This window comes from Gallus gallus, chromosome 5, assembly GCF_016699485.2.
Source record: "Gallus gallus isolate bGalGal1 chromosome 5, bGalGal1.mat.broiler.GRCg7b, whole genome shotgun sequence".
NCBI classification, from domain to species: Eukaryota; Metazoa; Chordata; class Aves; order Galliformes; family Phasianidae; genus Gallus; species Gallus gallus.
Genome location: NC_052536.1, coordinates 33,373,984 through 33,397,694, shown reverse-complemented (window position 1 = coordinate 33,397,694; position 23,711 = coordinate 33,373,984). Strand labels below are relative to the sequence as shown.

The 23,711-nt window shown below is 34.8% G+C and overlaps 1 protein-coding gene across 5 annotated transcripts in view; it reads left to right on the top strand.

Moving 5' to 3' along the window:
- PRKD1 (protein kinase D1) overlaps positions 1-23,711 on the top strand; it is a 114,655-nt gene that overhangs the window by 43,762 nt on the left and 47,182 nt on the right. For all 5 annotated transcript variants that reach the window (NM_001397204.1, NM_001397203.1, NM_001397205.1 and 2 more), the window contains exon 2: positions 21,154-21,292. In NM_001397204.1, coding sequence (NP_001384133.1) covers positions 21,154-21,292 — 139 coding nt within the window. The remainder of the gene's footprint in view (positions 1-21,153; positions 21,293-23,711) is intronic.

Sequence of the window (23,711 nt, the reverse complement as noted above, 5' to 3'; positions counted from 1 at the left end):
AAATTAATGATTGTTTTATGCTGGAAGCATATTTATGTGTGGGGGGTTTTTTTTGTTTTGTTGTGGCAGAGGTTTGTCCAACATGAATATTTATTAAAACTTTTCAAGTTACTTAACATTTTCCACAGTGCTCCTTCATTAATATTTTTGCAATTTGTTTTGCTCTTATCAACTTTAGAGCAGGAATACAATTTTGTTAAAATTCAAACATTGTTTCATGGAGAAAAAAAATAAGTCATGAGCGTCTGAGTAAACAGTGTGGGTTGCTTTTTTTTGTTTGTTTTGTTTTTTTTTTTGTTTTGTTTGTTTCTTTGTTTTTAAGAAGCTTGATACCAGACCATGGACAGCAGAAACAGCTGTGTTTTTTCATGTATTTGGTACATACTACATCACTTCTTCATAGTGTTGAGTTAGCAGTATTTTACCTCAGAATTTGCACTGCTTTTCATTAAAAGCCATTTAATGAAATATGCTTTCCTTAGGTATTACAAGTGTTCATTCTTAAGGTGTTTTCTGTTTCTTGCATGAGAACACTGAAAAAGATGGCTGCTGATTTTTCCCTTACAAATACCTAAGGAGTGGAATTATCAATGATAAATAATTTTTGTTAGCATATGACCACTTTAAGTTTAGTAAAAAGCTTGAAAATTTAGATTAATTCTATGCTGAGTAATTATTATCAGTGTAATATGTTTATCGAGATTACATAGCTTTTTCAAGAATGATACACAGGAAAGATACATTTTACTCTATCACTTAAAGATCATTCTGGTATTTTCAATACTTTGATTTAGAATACTAGGTCAAAATCTGCAAGGAAAGAATACGGGGGGAGAGATTGGAGGAGTGTTAATATAATGCATAACTTGTGCAGGGCTATTCTTTTAAACACTCACAGAAAATATTGTATCATTTGGATAATGCATTTGTGTGTCAGACCATTAAGTGGAGACTTTGAGAAGCAAAGAAAATAAGATTTTTTTTTTCTGTCCAGAGTACAGAGTATTGTGTTTTGAAAGTTCACATTTAGTGCTGTTGGTTAATACAACTTTGTTTCCAAGCTACTTCATACTATTCTAAGACATAAATCTTCTTTTTTCTTTCTTTTTTTTTTTCTTGCAGCAACTGTAGCAATGATAAACAATTTATTTAATCAACATAAAGCTTAAATGTATAAGAAATGCATTCCCTAGCTACCTATGCAAACAGTAATGTTTAGTAATGAAACAATGACTTAGAGTGAAATCTAATATTATGCAAATACATCATTGTCTTAACAAAATACGTGTTAAAAAGATGATAGATTTTTATTTTATGAGTCTGAATGCATGATAATTTCTTATTGCATTTGTTTTGGACCAAGGATTACAATTCTGAGGGTGTGTCAACGCCATCGTGCTTTCAGTAGGAGTTTGGACTGGATGTGCTCCAAAGGTCTCTTCTAACCTGAGTCATTCTGTGTTGGTGTTCATGTATTTGTGTGCTTTATGCATTTGTGCTCATAGAATTATAGAATCTTTTGAGTTGGAAGGAACCTTTAAAGGTCATCTAGTCCAACTCCCCTGCAGTGAACAGGGACACCTACAGCTAGATTAGGTTGCTCAGAGCCTCTCCGGCCTAACCTTGACTGTCTCCAGGGATGAAGAATCTGCCTCCTCTCTGGACAACCCGATCCAGTGCTTCACCACCCATGTTATAAAATGCTTCTTTCTTATATCCAATCTAAATTGCCCCTTTGTTAGTTTGAAAACATTTCCTCTTGTCCTATCACATCGGACCCAGCTAAAATGTCTGTCCCCTTCTTTCTTACAGTTTCCGTTCAGATACTGAAAGGCCACTTTCAGGTCTCCCCAGTGCCTCCTCTTCTCCAGGCTGAACAGCACCAGCTCTCTCAGCCTGCAGGTTAACATGATGGACAGGCTTTTTTCCAAGCTGTCTGATAAGAAGACACCAGAGGCTACTACTTTTTTTTTTTTATCAAGGACTTTTGCAGTTTCCTTCATGTTCAGAACATTCTCCATTTGTTTCCTCTTCTGTAGAAGTAGATAATTTCTCTTTTTCAAATATACAGAAAGGAAAACTCCCAAGGATTACAACCTAAAAATATTAATTCTAATTCTGTATTAAAATTTGAAATAAACCTCACTAACTGAAAGCTGTTTCTATTTCAATCGTCTAAAGTTTTTACAGAAAATCTCTATAAAATTAAGTATGCCCTTCATGTGCACAAGAGTTGTTAGAAGTGATGGGATTAGGCAGTGAAATGGTGGAAATATGTATAGAGGTAATACGAGGCTTGGAAGTTGGGAATGTATGAGAAGCATTTACACCTTTCTTCGTTTGATTTTTACCTTAAAAAAAAAAAAAAAAAAAGAATATCTGTTTAGCCACAGATTGAAACATATTACCCCAGAAAATGGGTGTGCACAGTCATTATTTTGTGTCCCGTCTCACTGCAGCTGTTAATGTGACAAAATAAGAAAAAGTATTTTCAGACAGTATTTTGGTACTGCTATTCAATCAGATGCAAACACCGGGTGCATTTGTGTTTATTAAGGTCTTCAAAGCTCATTAGGCCTTCGAAATACACCTTTTTCCTCTCAGTGTAGTGGTTCCAGTCACAGTTATGTTGACATGTTATGGATTGTTAATAAAGGAAGTTTATAGGTACAGTCTCTTTAGAGTGGAAAAAATGTTTTGCTTGCACTTGTGCTAGTTGGGGTAACAGTTGTAATTTCTTCTTCACATTGCTGCACCTATCAGGTGCTGTAATGAATTAACATTTTGTATGTGTGATGGTTTACCAAAGGGAAGTATTAAGCCTTTGATACTGTAATCTCTTTAAACCATCCCTCACTCTGCTTACAAGTGTTAAGCTTTTATTGTGTGTGTGCCTGCAGGCAGACGTAAATACACTCAAATGCACACTATGTATGGATACGTACACACACTATGCATAGTAAAAAAAAAAAAAAAAAAAAAGTTGTGAAAATTTATCTGTGGAAGATTTCAGCAGATTTCAGCTTTAATGTTGATTTGGATCAGAAGACTTACTTGCATTGCCTCTGCAGTTTATTCATTATGCATACTTCTAAGAGGATAAAACTGATTAACAGATTAGTAATAAAATAGTATTTTGGTAAGATTAGCAGCAAAATGGGCATGGTATTTCCTTTACATTCAAATAGGCTTCTGGGACTGAAAAGGATCTGTTATCAGTTGCTTTTACAGACAATCACATCATTCATCTTGTGTCATAAAATTGCCAAGCTTGACTTTTTAAAAGTCTCAGTGTTCTACCCCTGGGACTATAGTTGGAAAAGCCATCCAAATGATAAATTTCTTTGAAGCTGAGGAATTAAGTATGCAGTTTGTGAGTTCCAAGGCAGCTGGTGCTCAGTTCTGCTGGACTGTTTCTTGGTTGTGCTTGTTCTTTCCCCTCTGTTCAGGATCTTGTCACGTGTAGGCCAATGCTGTTTTCACTTTGAGGTTAATTTAGCCAGATTAACGAAACAAAGCTTAGTCTCTTCCCATGAGACACACTATCCATTTCCCTCATGTTATTAGCTGTATCTTCTGTCAACCAAATACATTTTTAAAATTTATTATCTAAATGTGGAGTGTAGGGACTGTGCTTTGTGCCATGTCACAGATTTCTTTTTCTATTGAATATGCCAAGAACCTTGGGTGTAGGTTTCTGGGGAGATGCACATTCATTTTGTTCTTACATTTTACAGTTGGTTAAGATTAAGTGTGAGTTTTTACTTGATAAAAGTCTGTGAGTAACAATTTCAAAATTGGAATCTGACCTTCAGTCCTCATGTGACATGTCTCAATAAAATGTTTTTATTTGGTCTCTGCTATAAATCATCAGAAATCTTCTGATTTCAATTGAAATCACTCTTGGAGTCCAAACTTTTGATTATGATACAGTTTCTCTGTGTGTGAGGTCAGACTTCCCTTGTTTAACAGTGTGGTAGGGTGGCTTCTGCAAAATATGATGAGGTGAAGTGTTTGTCTAATTTAGTAGCTTAGTGGTTGTGAAGGTGGTAGGAGAATGGTTGGACTAGATGATCATGTAGGTCCTTTCCAACCTTGTGATTCTATGACTTAGTAACTGTGAATATGAAAGTTGTTTCTGAAAGTGTTCAAAAGAGGTTGAAAGGGATTGCTCAATATGATATAAGCTCCTGTTGTTCTTTTTTTATTACAATTCTAACTATATTTGCCATCAGTATTTTATAACTTTTGATTGAGGAGTAGTAGTTGTACTGCATTACCAGTACATGTTGTCTAAACGTGAAATGTTTAGATGACAACCAAAACCTAATAAAACATAGTTTTCTGTGGCGTTTTGTAATAATTTTTATTTAAAAAATGTAAAAATCTTAATGGTAGAAATAAGACTTACAGATGACTCCTATCAGGCATCAGGGTGCAGGTGTTGCTGGTTTAGTCCAGATGTGTACTTGTGCTGTTTTCTAGGCCATTGTTTTCCTTTGAGCAGTTCTCTGCCATCACTAGATTGTTCTCTGCTTTCCTACCTCATTAATTCCTAGAGTATTTGCAGCACCTCATAGTTCCTAAAAGCCTCATTTAAATCTTTGCTTAATCAGGTGTGGCATGCTAGTACTTCTTTACTGTACTAAAAAAAAAAAAAAAGTTGTATTTTTCTCCTAAGTATTATATAATCTGTTTTACTTGGTAGCAATGCATAAAAGAAGTAGCTGGTTTGTAGAAGACTACATATGACAGAGATAAGATGGCTTAATAGAAGTAACAACCTAAGAAGTGTTTGAATTTGAATTGCTCTTGATTTGTACTACAGTTATGGATACAACTTGGAAGTAAATGTCCTTTTTCACTCTCAGGCCTCACAAAGAACCCTAGGTGGGAAACAATCAACAATACCACTTTCTGGTCTTTTTTAGGGATAGGAGACATTGAATTAGTTGCTGGACATAAGACTCAGGTCTTCCTTCATTGTGATTCCGGAACTGGTGTTCAAGGAATTTTGTGCTCTGTTCTCAACACAGTTAGTCACCGGCCTTGGCTGAACATACTGTTTTTGTTTTTTAAATTCCTGTAGTCCTTCCGTATTCTTCTCTCTCTAATGGTAGCTAGTTGTGAGGGGTAAAAAAACTAAAAACATATGGGCAAAAAATGATCAATATAGCAAGTTTGGTATTTTTATCAATAGAGAAAAAAAACCTGTAATCTGATAATGTGCTCAGCCTATTGTAAACAATACATTGTATGCTAGTTTGAAGAAACTCAACTTTTTCCATAAAGAATTACTGAAATCTAGGTTTTTTTTGAAATGTTCTCATTTGAGTGATCACTATATATATTTTTGTTTCCAAATGTCACAGGAAGGCACTCGTAAAAAAAAAAAAAAGAAAAAGAAAAGTGGTGATGCTTGGTGAGTTATTTAGCCACTGGAGCTGGTGGGCATGGGGCTCTGTGGTTTAGTGGCTTTTTGTATCTTTGTGCAGGCAGCTTCCCTGAAGGAAGGAAAAGGGGTACAGCAAGAGGAAGCCCTATAGATGCATTTGTTTCCTGATTGTTATGTTTTTATTCAAAATCCAGTTGATAAGTTGGGTTTTTTTTTACTAATTTGCCTCTTTCTATTTTGAAATTTTCTTAAAGACTGTTTCAGAGATGACTGCTGCATTTGAAATATAGGATTGTATGTCTCTTTGAAATGCCATTCTGTTTAGAAAGAGCACCTACCATTTAAGTAAAATTATAGTGCTCTGAAAGCAAAAAAAAAAAAAAAAAAAAAAAAAAAAAGTCTTTTGTCACTCCTGTATATTTATGCATATTTCATTTTAACCAGAAGGATTTTTTTCCAGTTTGGCAGAAGTGCTCACTGGCAGAGTGATTTTTTTTTTTTTTTACTTCCCTTTCTTTTTAAAAATTCTTCTTAATAGTACAGTTCTTTCTTCTTACAGCTTTTTCATAAATAAAACCAGTTTCATTCAGGATGAGATGATTCAGTTGTTTTGGCTGTGTGGGCTCTTGGGTGAAATCAAGTACTGTTCTCAAAAATGCAGCTGTAGTTCAGGGGCAGGAGGAGACTGATGTGGTGTGGGAGAGTGGTGAGGGCTCTTCTGCTCTTACACCCAGAAGGCTGACCAAGGTACTTGTGATTTGTCCTCACTCAGACTTTTTTCTGACAGTCCCTTCAAAATGGTCATTTTATTTCACTTGTGTGATTGTAAAGACTTAAGATTAAAAAAGGTGCTTGTATTTAAGACAGAGGATTTAATAGAATACAGACCAGATTGTAAGCTGGAATGATTTTGACTGATGTTGAGGAATAATAAATGTATTATCATTTCACTAAAGAACATTTAACATTTTGTCTTTTTCTTTATGAAAGAAAATAAAACTAAAAATAACTGAAAAAAAATTTTAGACCACTCAATTATCCTGTAAGTAGTTAAAAATAGAATTCCCACTTTGAATATCTGAATTTTGTGCTCTACTGTGAAAAGTACTCACTTGTTATCACTTTTCTTAACTGTAGCATTTTCTGGATAAGTGAGTATGTTGGCTTTCTGGAAGAGATTGTACAGACTTCCATAGGCTGGTAAACAGAGGTTCTTTGCACTTGTGGGCTAAGATGATCTGTAGCCTCTAATCAGATATTTCTAAAGAAAGACCTTGGGCAGGAAGGAGGGAACAGTCAGAAACCAGTAAGCATAATGCACACTTGCACATAATTTGAATGTGCACCTGTCTGTGGATATGAAATCTACACTCTGCATGCAGAATTACTTCTGGCCCCACTACTTTGCTCTGTGTTCAGATCTGACTCTCCAAAATAATGCGTTTTCTTTCCAATTCATTGAGCTTTCTTTTTGCTACCTGTTGGTTTCTGTTCTCATTTTACTGGATTCTGAGTTTATTTGTGAGTAATTAAAAAAAAAAAAAAAAAAAAGACAAAGAAAACTTTTCTCCTCTGGTGCATAGGTGAGCCAGTGGTTGAAATGATGCTGCTGGTGAATAATTTGGTGAGGAAAATACAACTGACTGTATAGAACAGAGCTTGTGTATGCATTATGTTAACGGACAGTTACAAATTTGAACCTTTCTATTTGAGTTTTTTTCAGCTTTCTTGTTATATTGTAGGTTTTACCCAGATTACAAATGATCAGCACACCAATGAGAAATGAATATGAACCGAGAGAGTCTACCTGATTTAAAAAAAAAAGAAAAGAAAAAAGTTTTAACATTTGTAGAAGAGCAATGAAAAGATGCTTTTGAAAATCCTGTCCTTGATCATTTTAACCTGCTGAAAATCCACACAGGTCAGGCAGGTCTGACAATGCATCATGTCCATTTTCAAGTGCTCATTTACCACGTTGAAGCGTAGCAATTAATGATCAATGTTTACTTCTAGTGGAGCGTTGGTTCAAGTGAATCAAAGGTGACATAAGCCATGAAGTATTCCACTGCAAAAAGGACTGATAAGGGTCATGAAAACTTTTTTCTCTGTATATCTAAAATCTTTGCTCAGCTGCTGGTAATACAACCTTGTTCTCCCTGCAGACTTCTATTGCTGAGGACTGCTTGCATTAAGTGTCTGGCTCCTCACCCCCAGCTGGTGAAGTTCCACATGGCTGAGACTTTAAGCAAATGAGATTATTTTACAATGACTTGTTTGTTATTAGAGCTGAGAAGGGTTTCATTACATGTTAGATGAAGGTCTGAAAAGTTTTCTTAGTTCAATGTGACAGCTGCCTTTTCCCTGGCAGGAGCAGAATTTTGGCTTTGCTTGTAATGCTCTTCAAAATATTGTGGCTTGTGCCAAAGTCTTCAGTTTCCTTAGAAAAGGCAGTAAGCCATAGTTTCTTTACTGTAAGTAATATAAATTCATAATGGTATTCTGCATGAAATTACACTGTAGAACAGCAGCTGATTCACTTTTTAAATTTATTTTAATGTCACTTTCTTTTCTGCAGCTTCTGAAAGTTAATCTTCAATTTTAAATAAAAAATAAATCATTATTATTTTCTTTAAACCATGGTAAAGGAATGAACTCTTAAAAACACTTAAAAAAAAAATCCAGCATCAATTGTGGAACTCATTTCTGCAGCTGGAAACTATAGCATCACACAATGAAATAAAATATTTAAAAACAAATGCAATGAGTGATGCTGTTTTTGCAAGAAGGGGGGATCCAGCAACTGCAATTAAGTGTTTGGAGTCATGATTACTTGATGTGATACTCACAAAGACACTGTCAATTTTTTTTTATATTGGGTTTTAATCCAATAAAAAACACTGTGAGACTTATTTAAAATCCATGATCAGAGAAGCAGAGCCATAAAAAAAAAATATATAGTAACTTACTGACTGAGAACGATATGGTCAAACATCAATCCCAGTGTAAGACAAACAAGATTTATTGAACGTGACATTCTCTAACTGAAAGTATTAAATACTTAAGTCTTGGAAGATGAGAATAGCTAGCTATCTACGTAGGTAAACCTGTGCTGGAAATTAGGGATAATGGTGTGGTGTTCATTTCATCTGTTAAATGATTTCTAACGCACACGTCACAGACAGACTAAAACCTAAAGCGACTTTTGTCTTGATGTTTAAAAATATTCTTGAGGCAGATAGGTCTCACTGAAATTAAACTGTCAAATAATCTGTCAGTACTGGTTAGCTGGGGGTGGACATGTATTCACCCACATGGAAATGCAAAATCCTCCCTTTAGAAATGTGGCAACTGTGTGAAATTGCAGAGGAACTGTATACAACTGCACAGGATAAAAAAGAGGGAACTATTTAACTAGTTAAACTTCAAATGAGCATTTTAGATAATCAGAAAGGAAAGTCACAGGACTTACAGAAAAGAATGTAAAATGGATCTTACATGGTTTATTTTTCTTACTCTGAACTGATTTTTTTCTTGTGTTTTTCAGCAGGGCTGTTGATACAGGGATAGAAAGACACAAAAAGCCTGTTGTGAATGAGGGTCAGCTGTACCAGTGCCATTCTCATCACCCCCCATGATAGAGAGTCCACAGCCTCTCTCAGAAGTCATTGCCAGATTTAAACTATCCTTAATTCATAGTAGATAACCTAAATCCCTGTTGTGAGAATCCCTTACTGCCTAACAGAACTGTCAAAGATTCCTTTCAAACTGTCCTCTTTCCCTTAATCATTTCTTAGTTCTGTAGATCTTTCCTGTCACATCACATTTTATAGAACTGTCTTTGGTGCTGTCATTGGACTGTCTCTGTGCACCCAGAAGTAGACACTGTTACATTAGAAGTCTTATCAGTGCCAAAATGAGTGGCAGGATTGTGTCAGATATCTGGTGTATTAGGCACCTGTTTTTTTTTTCATTCTGAGATTAAGGAAAAAAAAAAAAAAGTGGCTCTGAGAAGAGTCCCAGGATAGGTGTTAGCTTTCTGTAGCTAGATTGACTGTGACTGTTGTATAGATTGAGAGTATGGCATTTTGGTAATCTAGCCTGAGAGTTGGAACTTGCTGTTTCTTTTTTTGCGAGGCAGATTAATCAATAGATAATCAGATTTCACTTTCTCATACTGATACTTATCAAAAATGATCAGATCAAATCCTAACCTTTCGTTGGAAATTAAACAGGTCAAGCTCTTGCTGTCATATACAGGAAAGTATGTCTTTCAGCTTTTAACTATTTCACTATTCTTCCCTGAGTCTGTTCTTGAGTGCCCTAGCTTTGAACTGTAAATGCTAGGTATGAATACAGAGTTCCAGTTGCAGTTATTTCCCTGCCAAAAGCAGGGGTAATAAATCCATATGTTTCTTTGATATTTCCCAGTTCAGGGCATAAGCAATTTACTGAGACTTCATGTGGTTATCCAACATTTGCAAAATTCAACATTTCTTTTCAAAGAGTCACTGTTCGGCTTGCCTACCTCCCATGTTTTCAGGAGCCTGATGTGTTATTTTGCAAGGTCTGACTGTGTGCTTCTGTTAATCTACGCAGTCTCCTCATTAAATTACCAATTTATCTGTTTATCTGTAATCCAAAATGGTAGTCAAACAATAGTGCTTTGTTTGTTAGTATTTGTTGAACATTGTCTTTTGTTCCATTACTTTGAGAAGGCTACAGTTCTTCATGTTTTTGTTTATGGCTCTCAGTTGCTCCAGAAGACAATTACCTTTACAGCTGTTCCATTTTTTCTTAAAAGTATTTTAGATTTGCCAATACAAGTGTGCAGCTTCAGAGTGTCCGCTTCAACATCCATAGCAACAAATGTTAGATTAGACATTATTTGATCATTGCAAGACATTAATACATAGTGCTGCATCTTCCCAGTGTGTTTGACAAATAAAGTGTTGGATGTTTATAGATGGTAGAATTGCTGTGTTTCTTTTCTTATTCCTAAAGTATTAGGAAAACTTTAACATACATTCACTAAGCTGACAGTGATATTTCTAGCATCTTCTAGCTTCCCTTAGTGGTTTTATAGAACACCTGAGTTTCTGTTTATGTCTGTTACTATCAACTTTATGTTTGGAACATTATATGCCTGTATATACAAGATAGCTCCTTTCTCAACATGGCATTTCCTGTGTTGTGCATTTATTTTATGAAATCCATGAAAAATTAACCTTAAGGCTTGTTCACGAGCTTCTGTTTGAATGATTTTCCTAGTTTACCCTGTAAATGTTTTCAGTTCCTTGAAAGTGTTACCAGACTGACAGAAGGCCTAAACATTTATTTAATCTTTATGTCTGAGTGTCCTGAGCTTTTTTTCCTTCCAGTCCGTACTTGTTATAAAAGGCTGTATTTTATGCAAATTTAAACACAGCAACTACGAGCATTTTTATGAAGAAACAATACTGCTGACAGTATGTTTGGAGCAGGCAACCTTAGTTGAGGTCTTTGCTTTCAGGGAAGGTTTTGTTTCTAGAGTGCCCACCAGAGAGAGAAACTTCGTTGTTCCGTCTGTGCTCCCATCATCATTCAGTAGTTTTTGTTTCCTTAGTGTTCTTGTCCATGAAGAAGATGCTGTTTTAAAGTTGTACAGTCTGACTTTGAAGTTCTCTGGTGAGAAGCCCTTGAAACCTGACTCTTCCTGAGTGACTTGTTTGATGTGTATTTATGTGCATACATTTTATATCTATATGTATATCTGTACACGTATAATTTTGACAACAAAGCTGCTATTTCTTTGTCATGTTAAAAAAACATGCAGTTATCCTATCCCCAAAGAGATATTTGATCTTCAAAAATGAATCATTAGTTTGACATATGTCTTCCTTGGATCTGCAAAGAAATGCTACATTTGTCTAAAATAAAGTTTTAGAGACATATCTCTACCAATTTTCTTTATTGTCTGTTCTTAACAGTTTTCTCTTTATTACTTTGGCTTTTCTAAGGTACATCTTGCAGAGTGACTTAATGTATGTGAACACAGCATTATGAATTCTTCTCCAGAAGTTTGACTCCCAGTGTGGACGTGGTTCTAGATATGCATGTGAATGCTGAACTGATGTCCAGTATTAGCTTTTTCTCCCATTTATTCTAGAGATTATGTTCATTATAGGATTAAGGATCCCAATAATCCTGCTACTTTGTTTTGTCTCTTTATCCTTTGTTAATAAGGATCCTAGTTATTAATAAATTGAAGTAAAAGAGACAAGTGACCAAGGAACAAACTAATAATTAGTATTAAAAATTAAACCAACACAGTTCTTACACATAAAAAGACATTCAATTTTCTATCAAATTCAGCTTGAGTGGGCTTACTATATTTTCTGTAATGTAGAATTATCTTGTGAGTAGATGAAATATTACATACTTTTCAAAATGTCTTACAACTTCACTCAAAGTGATAGTAAGTTCTGCTTTTTCAGGAAGAAGCTGTGAATTTCGAGGTGCTTTAATTGAAAGAGTAACTGTTTAGAGGTGGTTTGTTTCCTGTTTCTTGCAAAAAAACAGTGAATTATCTTTAGGCAATTAAGTGAACTGACATTCATTTTGAAGGAAGTGGAGGGTAGGCTAGAAGCAGAGCAGAGTTAAAGTAAGAATGAACACTAGATATCCCTTATTACAGCTCTTACCTCATGCACAGAAACTTTGGCTGAACCTAAGTAGTTTATTTGTTGAGCAGTTTCTAAAAAGATTCAAGACAGCTGTTTTATTTCTGTACAGGTGAATGAGTTATAAACCTGAATGAGTCTCCTGAACTGATGTAGTACTTGCTCAGCGATACCTAAAACACATCTGATTGTAGACTTATTTATTTTTTTTTAAGAATATATAGAAGTGATTCTTGAATTAGTTTTTATGTTCTTGTTCTGTTCACATTCTGTTCTTACATTAGGATTTTGTTTTCCTAGGCATAGCATATGTTAGAGAATTAGTAAGACTGCAGCTTCAGAAAAAGTGAGTTTATGTGGGCAAGGAATTCTTTAGTCACTGTATTTAAGTCTTTCTTGTTTAAAGTAACTAGAAAAAAATTGATTTTGTTAGTGATTCATTACCCTGCTTCTGCCTATTCCCTAAAGGGCATGAAAGTTTCTGCTCCAGTTCTCGGCATCCTTGGTGAGAACTTTTGCAATCTGTTCATGAAGCAGCTCTGTAAGTGGATGCCTGTCAGCAGTGTGACACTGATACTGTCACGTTCTGCTCTTAAACATTTCACAGGGAACTCCACAGTTCTGTACCAGAGTGGGCAGTATTGGGCGTCACAGAGCACATAGAGCACACTCACACAGGAGTGGTGTGGGCCTTCCTGTTGAGGTGCCCATGTTACCCTGGAAAGGGCATTGAGGCATTAGTGGGTCAGTGTTAATAGAACACTGCTCCTGAACTCAAGATAGGAAATAACAGAAAGGCGCAAACCATTGATGCTTAGAGCTTGCCCCAGGTGATTTATCTCCATGCAATTTTTCAGGGAAATTACGCAGCATGTGCAGATGTGGTGCATTTGACAATACTTTTTGCTACAACAGGATGTAGCGATCTGTTCTCTGAGTCTCATTGTTTTGTGTTTATTATCATAACTTTTCTAAATGTTTGTGTTGAATTAATCACTTAATGTACCTGATAGTGAGGTCAGCTATGTAAGCATGTTCTGATTTGCCTGGCACATTTACTTCCTTTTAGAATATTTTTTGTGGCAATTATTTGACTGTTTCTTCAATGCCTGAATTATTCTTAAACTTACTCCTTCACTATGCTGGCTTGACTCAGCTGGTAGTCCTTGAGTGGTATTAGTGGAAATCAATTTCCAAGAAATAGGAAATATATTTTTTGTAATTAATTATATGCAGTAATTCAGAAAGAAATACTTTCACTCAATGAAAAATAAATCCAGTCTGTTTGTAGAAATGGAGAAAGTGATGAGAGTCTTGTGGTAGCACAAATAAAGTTGCATTAGTTATTCTAAAGATCTCTTTGTTTAGGAGAAAAGGGTTATTGTTTAAGGCTTTTTATGTTTAGTGCAATGAGTGGTGTGCTGATACTTGCCAGCAGCCACTTGCCAGCTGCAGTTCAGGAGCACAGAGGAAAAAAAAATTCTTCTCATTTCTTAAAATATTCTTAAAGCAACAATGCCAGGCATCAGGATTTACAGTCACTGTGATTTTACTGAAGCTTTCAATTGTAACCACACAGGTACAGTTTAACTACCTGGTTGATCCATGTTTCTGATGTGAGAACGTTGGTCTCTATTTCCTCTCAGATAAAACGGTCTAGATTTGACCAAAAAAAAAAAAAAAAAAAAGCCCTATATTGTTAGGAATCCTTTATTTTGACTATCTGCTCACCACTGCGAGAAGTGGGAGTTTTAAAGACTACAGACTAGCAGCTTGAATAATGTAGTGTGTGCTGAGTATTTTTGGCAAGGAACAGTTTGAGTGGTGGAAGGCTGGCAGCCTCACAGCAGCAGGAGGCATAGGTAGCAGGGAGGTGTTTGGAAATACTGTGCAGGAAGCAACCTCTTCCTTGGATGACCACAGGGAACAACCTGTTCTGGAAGAGGCTGACCAAAAGGTCTCTTGGAGGTCAGGCTCTACAAAACAGCCATCCTTCTATGTTTCTCCAGAGCCCTGCTTCGTTTGTTTCACAGATATTTCCGTGAGGGAACTCAGCTGTGTTTTTCCTCTGTGGTTGCTGCTGGCAATTCCACTCATGGCAGCTGGGAAAAAAAAAGTTGGAGTTTGGGGCCAATTCCAGTCAGTGCATGTGAGCAAAATGTTCTTTTCTTGATCTGTGTGATATGAAGAAATTTGATTCCCACAGCAAACTGGTGCAGCAGACAGCATTAGCAAAATATTTGTGTGTGTTATCAAAAATACTGTTTACATTATGTAATGATACCGTTTACTCCTTTCTGAAATTCCACTTGGAAAAGTCTTATTAACTTCTAGGCTGTAGGTGAGTCATTATGCTTTATAGAATTTTATAGAACATCTACAAAGATTGTAGATTAAAAAAAAACAATAAAATAGAAGAATAAAAACTGTATGGCAAATAGGGAGTGATGCTTCCTATATAGAAACATTCAGTAAAGCAGCTTCACTACTTTTAGGAAAGGTACAACTGGCAATGGCTCTCTGGGTTTATATCTGTATTTGTAAATTAACCAAAATGAGAAACTAGGCTTAAGTACTGGTCCAAAATCATGTAAGCGTTTTAGTTGTTTAATAGCATGTTTCCCAGTACAGTTTGAACCATGCTCAATCACACTTTTACAGTGTGATTTCACCCATACATAATTTGCATCCTAGCTCAGGATCTGCTGTAAATAAGCAATGGGAATGCAGTCTCCCTGCTTCTGGAGGGAAGAGTTCAGCCCTTTCACTCAGCCTCATCACTGGAGAATGATTCCTGCCTGGCTGACTGGGAGTCATCTTAGAAATTTCTGCTTAACTGAGCAATTAGATCAGGAGTAAACCTTTTAAGGGGTAATGGAGGCAAAAAGGAAGCAAGGACCCATAGTGCTGTTCCTTTTCAACGCTTGAACCTTCATAAAACTGGCACCTTGTGGCTGTCCTCTATCCTCAGGGCTTACTCCCAACTCTGAGCCATCTTTACATGTATCCTTTGTTTGAGTCTTCTCTGTGCTTCTGTTCTAAACGTGTTGAGGTCATCTCTTTTGTAATCCTTCCTAAACCTTTCTGGGTTTCAATCATTTGTCTTCTTTTCTGCACTTTTAACAAACAGGCTTGGCCTAATCCTGTCTTGCAGTCCTGCAACGTGGGCACTGTCACCACCATGTCAGTACTACTGTGTATTTTTTGGTACTTTACTGTGCAAATGAAAGCTCGTGGTAGGGAAAAGAAGAAAAACAGGGAAGAAAGGAAGTCATCAGTCATTGCCTATCTGTGCTATTTGGCTACCAGGCAGATGCAAAGGCAATTACTACTAGAAGGTTCTAGAGAGATTCAGCACTTCAGAGATTTCAGAGCTGGAGCGTGGAGTCCCCTGGCTGTGGAGGGGGTGCCACTGCTGCTGGAGCACCCACCAGCTCCCATCTTTACTTGGGTGTTGCTTCAAAGATGTTGCCTGGCTGTAGTGTGAACCTCTATTTATGTTTGTAGTACTGTAGTACTGTATGTGAAGAAAAACTTTGTAGTAAATACTAACCAGCATTTCTTAAAGCAAAACCATGAAGTCTTTTGGTATTTTCATTCTGCATAAAATACAAACTAATACTTTCATGGTAGTTTTGAGTTTGGGAAATGGAGCCTCTTAAAAACCTCTTGAGTTTCTCAAGAAGGTTAACAGTGACTCCTACAATTGTGTGAAAGTTCAGACAGTTCTCTTGACCAAAAATTCTTTGCTTTTTAGGATCATTTATTTTGTGTTGTAACCTCTGTAGAGAAAGGAAATCCTGACTTCTAAAAATACAATGTATTGTTATTTTTAGAATGTAAAGTAGTGTTTTAGTTTAGTTAATATGATTGTTTCAAAAATTTTATACATTATCATTTTTTATTTTTTTAAAAAATGACTGAAGATAAGATTTTATTATTTTAAATGTTACAGTTAGGTCCACAACCTTGGTTAGGTTAGGTCAGCCTAACTTGTTTCTTAGCAAGTTAGGTTAGGTCAACAAACATTCAACATGACTCAGCTTCTCCACATGCTGTGAAGACGTTGTTTAGCCCACAGCCCTTCTGTGTTCTGGACTACTATATTTGTGCTGGGAGAGACTTCCAACTTTTATCAAGGTTCTTGCTGGTTTTACGGTACTCACTAAGGACTTATCTAAAATGAAGCTTTTCCAAAATCTAACTAATTTGGAAGGAAAAAAAATAGCTGTCACTTAAAAAAGATGTAGCTCAACTAATTGAAGACTGAAAAAAGGAGACTTTGCTTTCTAGAATAAAGCAACAAACACTAACCGTTATAGGAAATGTGCAAAATTGTAGTAAAATGATCACAGTGACAAATTTGTTCTATTAGATTCCATTAGTATTCATCAGTGTTTAGAGTACATGTTTTCCAGATTGTCCAAATACAGTTCATCTGTATAAAAAACTTTTTTTCTCAGGAGTTTTTCATTTGAGGTACTTGGTGTGCTAATCTTTGAAATTCATTAAACATAACTGATAAGAGTGTAATACTTCCATTAGACAGTCTCACCTTCCCTTTTAAATAACTACTATTAAATATTTACCTTTACTACAGCAAAGATGAACACTGAATACATTTTCCACTCAAATAACCATATAGATTAATTATAAATATTGAAGTTTTCCTAATTTGTATGGGAAATATGTTAAGGTGTGGATAATATATCAGATCTTCCAAAATTCTGTCTTGAACAATAAAACAACTCTATTATCATGGTAGTTGGGCAGAGCTTTAAAAGTCAAATTTCTTTCATGAGTTTGTCTTTGATGTCTGAGAACAGTCATTAATAAGACAACACATTCATGGACGTATGTAGTTCAGCTTGTCTATATGTGTATGGATGTATGCCATTGAAATTATAGATTGATACAGCAGATAATAGATTAAGTGAATTCCTGAATACTCCAAATTTAGGCACTAGTTGTTAAAAATTCTCTGCAATTTCTTTTAGTATTACTTCAAGTCTTTAAGTGTAAATCTGGAATTTGTGTAATTGTGTGACTTCTTATTGGTTAAGCCTTTTGGTGGATTTTTTCTTAAGTATTTACTATTGCTAAAGATAAAATCACTTCAGTGACTACTTTCACTTTGATATGTGATGAGAAAGGATTGGTGCCAAGCTGCTTCTTATCCTATGTTTTCTGGGTAATCTGCAGCTGTACTACCCGCAAAGGGGACAATGTCAAATTATTACTTGTGATACTGACCAGCAGATTTTTTTTCATCTGAAAAAGACTCTTTTTCTTGAAGTCTGATGGTAAGAGAACAGTTAAATGATATTTTCAGGAAATTAAAGAAGTACACAACTTCAGCTTGCTTATGAGTGACTTCAGATGCTAGTGTTGTTTCCTGTTGTTTTGTTGCTTTGTTTTTTTTACCTAAAGAAATGCTACAATATGACATAAAACAAATTTTATATAAATGTTTAGTTGAGTTCTTAAGGCCAAATATCCAGAATAAATGTCCATTATGTTTTTTCCAGATAATACACTTCTGTTATGATAACATTACTTTTCTTGTAAGGAGAAATTATTTACAGAGTGTGAGAAAAGCATTGTTGAGTAATTGGGAATTGAAAAGCTGAAAACTGACATTTACATCTTTGTTGCTGAAATTTTTATAAGTAACTTTGTTAGGGTAATCACAACTTTTGAGGTGTCATACAATACTTGCATATACGTTTGACTCTCTGAGGGGGATGTAATTAAGTAAGGTATTATTAAAGTAATCTCAGTCAGTGAATGATTACTGCGTTTGCATTCAGTGTATTAATCATTCAAAATCTAATAAACTAACAGTATTAAAATCCCCACTATCCAACACTAAGTGTATTGTATTCAGAATTGCAATACATTTGTAATCACTACACTAATGAAATGCACTTCTTAGTAGAATATTTTCTAACTTAAAGTGGACTAATAAGAAATAACCTATGTCTTGATTCGGGAATATTCTATTCTCAGAATTGCCCAAACTTCAGTTGGCCTCTGCAATCCGCATAAGTTGATACTGATCATCTGCATTTAAGTAAATTACAACTTTTTCTCCTTAAGCTGTTTGAAATCAATGTGACTCTATCATGAGTAGATTCAAATTATGACATAACTGTTTGTCTCAATGAATGTTACTTCTGACCAATGTCTGAAGCTTTTAATCCTGCAAATTTATATCTGTGTGCTTAATAAGCAGTTACACTGATCAGTAGTTAACATTATAAGTCAATTCAGTGCAACTTTACAGGCACAGAATTCAAGTTTTCTTAAGACTGGTCAGCTTATTTACTGCCAGAGTGTTTCTTCTTCATGAGAGCAGTTTATTTTTGATATGTTACTGGCAGCATTATGAAAAACAGTATATTTTTTAAATTTATTTATTTTGCAGAAGAGTGTGTTACAGTAATATGATAATAGTTTGTAGTACTACCTTTACAAGGGTACACTACAAACTGGTAATCACTAATACAGAATGAGGGAATGATGCAGAGCTTCAAGTGTACTGCAATGACAGACATGTTTTTAACAATAATGAATGGCATCTACAAGCAAGGTTAGGCAACATTAATTGCTCTTAGAGCAAAGCATAAATCTTGTACATCTTATGAGGATAGTTTGTATTATAATTTTGTACATGTATTTATATATATATATATACTGTAGTATTTTTTCTTGTATCAGCTATATTTGATTTAGTAAATAAATGAACAAGGCCTGTGGGTATGTAATACAATTTATGTATTGTGGGTATGTAATACCATTTTCATTAATTCTAAAGTTCTGTTTGCTCTTGCATTTTGAAAGTTGTCATTTTAAAATGTTCATTTGCAAAAAATCTTCCCTGTTTTTCTAAATTTCAAAATACATTTTTGGTATATTCACTCATGAATCTGCACATAATTTTACTAATCAAGTTTTTCATGGCCTTCAAATTAACAAAGTACAGGATCTCATAATTCCCTTATTCCTTGCCATGTTTTATAGTGTTTAAAATAACAAATTTTGTATTTTTGTCATGTGGTACTTCAAATATACAACTGAATTGTGGCAATTTAACAACCTATTATGCTGCTAAGTTCATTTATGCTGCCTCAATTGTACATTAATGCAACCTAGATTAAATCACATTAAAAACAATTTAAGCTGATGTATTTTATTTCACACTTGGAGGAAATAAGCAATGTGTATATGAAGAGATGTGATTTCCTAATGACTACTGATGCCTTGAAAAGCATCCAGAAATAGACAATTTGCTCACACCATATAAACAATTTTGCTGCGTGCTGATTCTTAAGGAAATATTCTATTTCCACATTATAGTATTTTCTGTGATTATTTCATTCCTGGTAATTCCATTTAAGCACCTAATATAGTAATAAAGGGCTTTTAACAGTCTTGAGAATGTATAATAATGTCATTTTTAGTTAGCTTTTAGTTAGTCAACTCTAGTCAGCTTTTAGGTGGCTTTGATGTGTATTCATTTCTTATTTTGCTCTGTATTTGGCAAAAATAAATGATATTTATACTGTTGTAGTACCATGCGATGTGTTGGCTTTTGTTTACTTTTGTTTGTGCTCATCAACATTATTGTTGGCAGGAAAAACTTAGCTGAGGGAATATTTTTGTCACTGTTGCAACAGTTGGTCTTTACGCAGCATTTTATTTGCAGAACGGCACAATCAAAATGGCTTTTTTGGTGATAGAGTAGCTTATGTTGGGAAAACTATCTCGAAGCAAGCAAATAACCCTTGCATATGTACTTTTTATTAAGATAGTTATTGAGTTCGTCTCTCTTCAGAATATAATAAATGATGTCTTAAAATGTACATATTTACACACACAGATATAATACATGCACTACAGAAAATACTTTTTATAGGTAGATACAATTTGAGTATCTAGTTTTTAGGAATATATATTCTCTGAAATAAAGAAAATGTAGTCATGAAAACGTCTGGATTCTGGTGCCACAACACCTTAGCAGTGATTGAAAGTCTCTGGTGTTGTAAGGCATTTCTGAAAGGTTCAAAAAGAAAATAAAGAGCATATTTTTCAGATGAGCTTTCTCCAAAAGTCAGTGAGAAGGAATGTGTACGCTTACTAGAAATTAGATCCTTATCTCACTTGTAGCTGGCTTTCAACTTAGTTATATGTTCTTATTTAGAAATCATTAGATTTTAAACTTTGTTATAGGAAAACAACTAATTGACAAACACAATTAAACTTATCAAGCAGTTAATAACTTTATTTAGTGTATAAATTATTAATTTTCTATCCAGTATTTAACATTTGAGGAATAAAGAAATCTCCAGTTACATCATCTCAGTGAACAGGTACTTTGTAAGCTTTGGATTATATTACATTGAAACTGGACATTAAAAAAAGTGTATTTTAAGGATAAAAATTTGAAAGAACCAACACAATTAAGAAGCTTTTTTTTTTTTTTTTTTTTTTAGGAATGGAAATGAATTCTCATTTCAGAAATAGAGATTAAAATTAATAATAATTTAAGGCTGACACTGAACAGTTGTTGAATGAATTGTTAAGTGACATAATAATTATTTCTTGAGACTAAATTATCTAATGACAAATCACTTAGGTGTTGTATATCTTAAGTAGAGCTGAAAATTATTTCTGCTGGCCTTCAGATATCATTTTACCACTTATCTTTGTAAAGATCATAGGTTTATGAAATAAGGTAGATTGGTGGAGGCTCTCTAGTCCAATAACTTTCTCCACCAGGATCTAATCCAGTTGCTTGTGAACTTGTCTTTGAAAAGACATCAAGTAAGGGATGGACTTATTTTCTCCCATTTGCTAATAGGTACCACATTAGTTGCAGGAAAAAAAAAAAGGGGGGGGGGCAAATATGCTTACAGGGGTAGGGAAAAGCCATTTATAGAATACAGTGGTAAATATTGCCTTATATGGAAAAACATTCACTTTTGTTTTCTGCTAGTATGAACAATGGTCTACTCTGCCCTGAAAATTAAGTGTATTAATTGTATTTTAGAGTTATGTGTTTTTGCAGTTTAGTAACATTCAGGTTTGTATTTGCAGTTTCCTGAATGTGGTTTCTACGGAATGTATGACAAAATTCTTCTCTTCCGCCATGACCCTACCTCTGAAAACATTCTCCAGTTGGTGAGATCAGCTGGAGATATCCAAGAAGGAGACTTAGTTGAAGTTGTCTTATCAGGTAACTAAAAAAAATTAAAATGATTGTCATACTTGCACAACTGAAGACTTCCACAGTATTTTTGTCCCAGTTAGGATCCAAGGAAAAGGAAATTTTGCATGTATGGATTTTCATTTATATTGGATCAAAATCTTCACAGATGCACCTATACCATGTATATTCTCATTATATGCCTATTAATTTTTGAGTTCTTCTTTTTTGACAGCTTGATTTTGTCCATATTATTAGTTAAGCAACAAGTTAATTTCAATAACCAATATGAAAAAAGTTAGGTCTGCATTTTCAGAGGAAAGTCATTGTCATGGTTTTGTAATTTTGCTATTGGTATTCCACATCTGTGACAGTCATCCAGTGGGGCAGCACAATCCTTTCCAAAGAAGAAGAGTAGAAAGAAAACATGTAACAAAAACAACATTTTAACATTTAATTAATGCTATATCTTGAAAATTAGAATTGATCTTAAGATGTCTTACATAATGTACCAACAATTTAATGTGTAGTTGAGTATACCATACATTTCTCTCTTAGTCTATTAATTGGTGTGGTTAGTTCGTAATTACCTTTGTGGGAATTATCAGTTCCATTTTTACTAATAGTGACCTGACTGCTTTTAAAATAATGATTTTTCACTTTTATCTTATATGAAATGCAATAAAATGTCTATTGGAAGTAGAGCAAATGATTCATCACAGCCTTTCATAGCAATGTCTTTCAGAGCTGCTCTGATTCTTTGTATGATTCTTTGTATGATTACGTGATTTTAAAAAGTAAGAGAAAGTAAGAGGAAAAATTTAATTCTAGATTCGGCAGGAAATATATATTATTTGTGGATGGCTTTATTGGATGCCAGTAATCTCTATTTCAGATATTCCATTTAAGATAACTACTCCAGAACAATAAATCAAATGAAGTGGCGAGGAATTTAGTATTTCATTTGATGCATTGTTTTTATGAGTTTGAAATAGAGACCACATATCTTCCAGTTTCCCCAAATCTGGCAAGTAGCTGCTGAAATATTCAAGAGAACTGTACTACTTAGAAGCACAAATCCCATAATGACCTTATTTTGTGGGTCATGCATCTCTCCAAAGAAGTGGTCAAGTACAAGCAACTCTGCAATATTTAGAAGGCTATTAAAACAATACTGTATGAAAATGTGAGTGGTTCCTACGATTGTGCAGGGTTTGTATGAGCTTTATAAAATAGATTATAGAGAGTGCTGGCTGAAACTGAATTTCATGAATCACATAAGTAGTGTTGTTCTAATAATCAAATTTTAGATAAAGGCAAATCCCCCAAATATACTGTTGCATGCCTTCTAATAACTGTTGCATGCCTCCTAATAAGTTACACAGCTGTTGACAGTGTTGATCAGCTGTATCGTTTTATCTTCTTTCATTATTTTGTATTAAAATGAAGTTACTGGTGCACAGATACGCTAGATAAATATTTGGAGACTAGTACATAATGTGTTGCATGAACTTAGTTTGACTTGCATAAGATAGGGTGATGGAGTTCACATAGTAAAATTTAATTAGTGGACTAGGAAACAAAAGGTGTCTCAGGGAAGCCGAGGAAACTGTTAGCAAACACAAATGTTCACTTGAGCATGTGACAGGCACCAACTGAAATTATTTATAGTGCAAGATATCCAGCAACTACAGTGAGTTTGTCAATCTCCTGTGTCTTTCTTTTACTCACTCTGGGGCATGTCATGTGCCCCTGTCGACAAACAGAGTGCATTTTCTGCCTCTGGGAAGTCATAGCCTGAACTTCAGTAGGGGAGAGAACATGTGCAATTGTGCTCAAAGTTCTTCAAATAAGAAGCTTGATCCTATTTGACATACAATGGATTAGTTATCTGCCCATGTTATTATTAACCACAACTTGAGATTAGAAAGTATTTATTTGTTCCTCAGAATTAGTCTATAAAATATCATAGAATCACAGAAAGGTTTTGCTTGGAAGGGGCAGTCCTCTGGAGATTACCTGGTCCAACCCCTTTGCTCAAGCAGGGTCAGCTAGATCAGGTTGCTCAGTAGGCATGTGTAGTGGGTCTTTGAGTATCCCCCAAGAAAGAGGCTTCACAACATCTGGCTGCCTCATGTTTGATCGTCAAGTGTTCTATTTTGAGCTTACATTAAAAATGTCTGAACAGAATATACATTCCAAAGTTCTGTAAATTCAAGGTTTTGGAAAATTATTTTTGAATAGCATGCCTGAAAAAGGCAATAGAATATAATGTTAATACTACAGCTTTGCTGCTGAGAGCTATGTGCTGTGGGTAAACAGCCTGAGGCACTAATATCTGATGTCAAAAGCTATACTGATCCACTGCATTCATTTTTTATTGCAGAAATCAATATTGGCCAGTGGAGAAAAAGCTGAACTGTCAGTCCTAATACTTTGGGATTACATA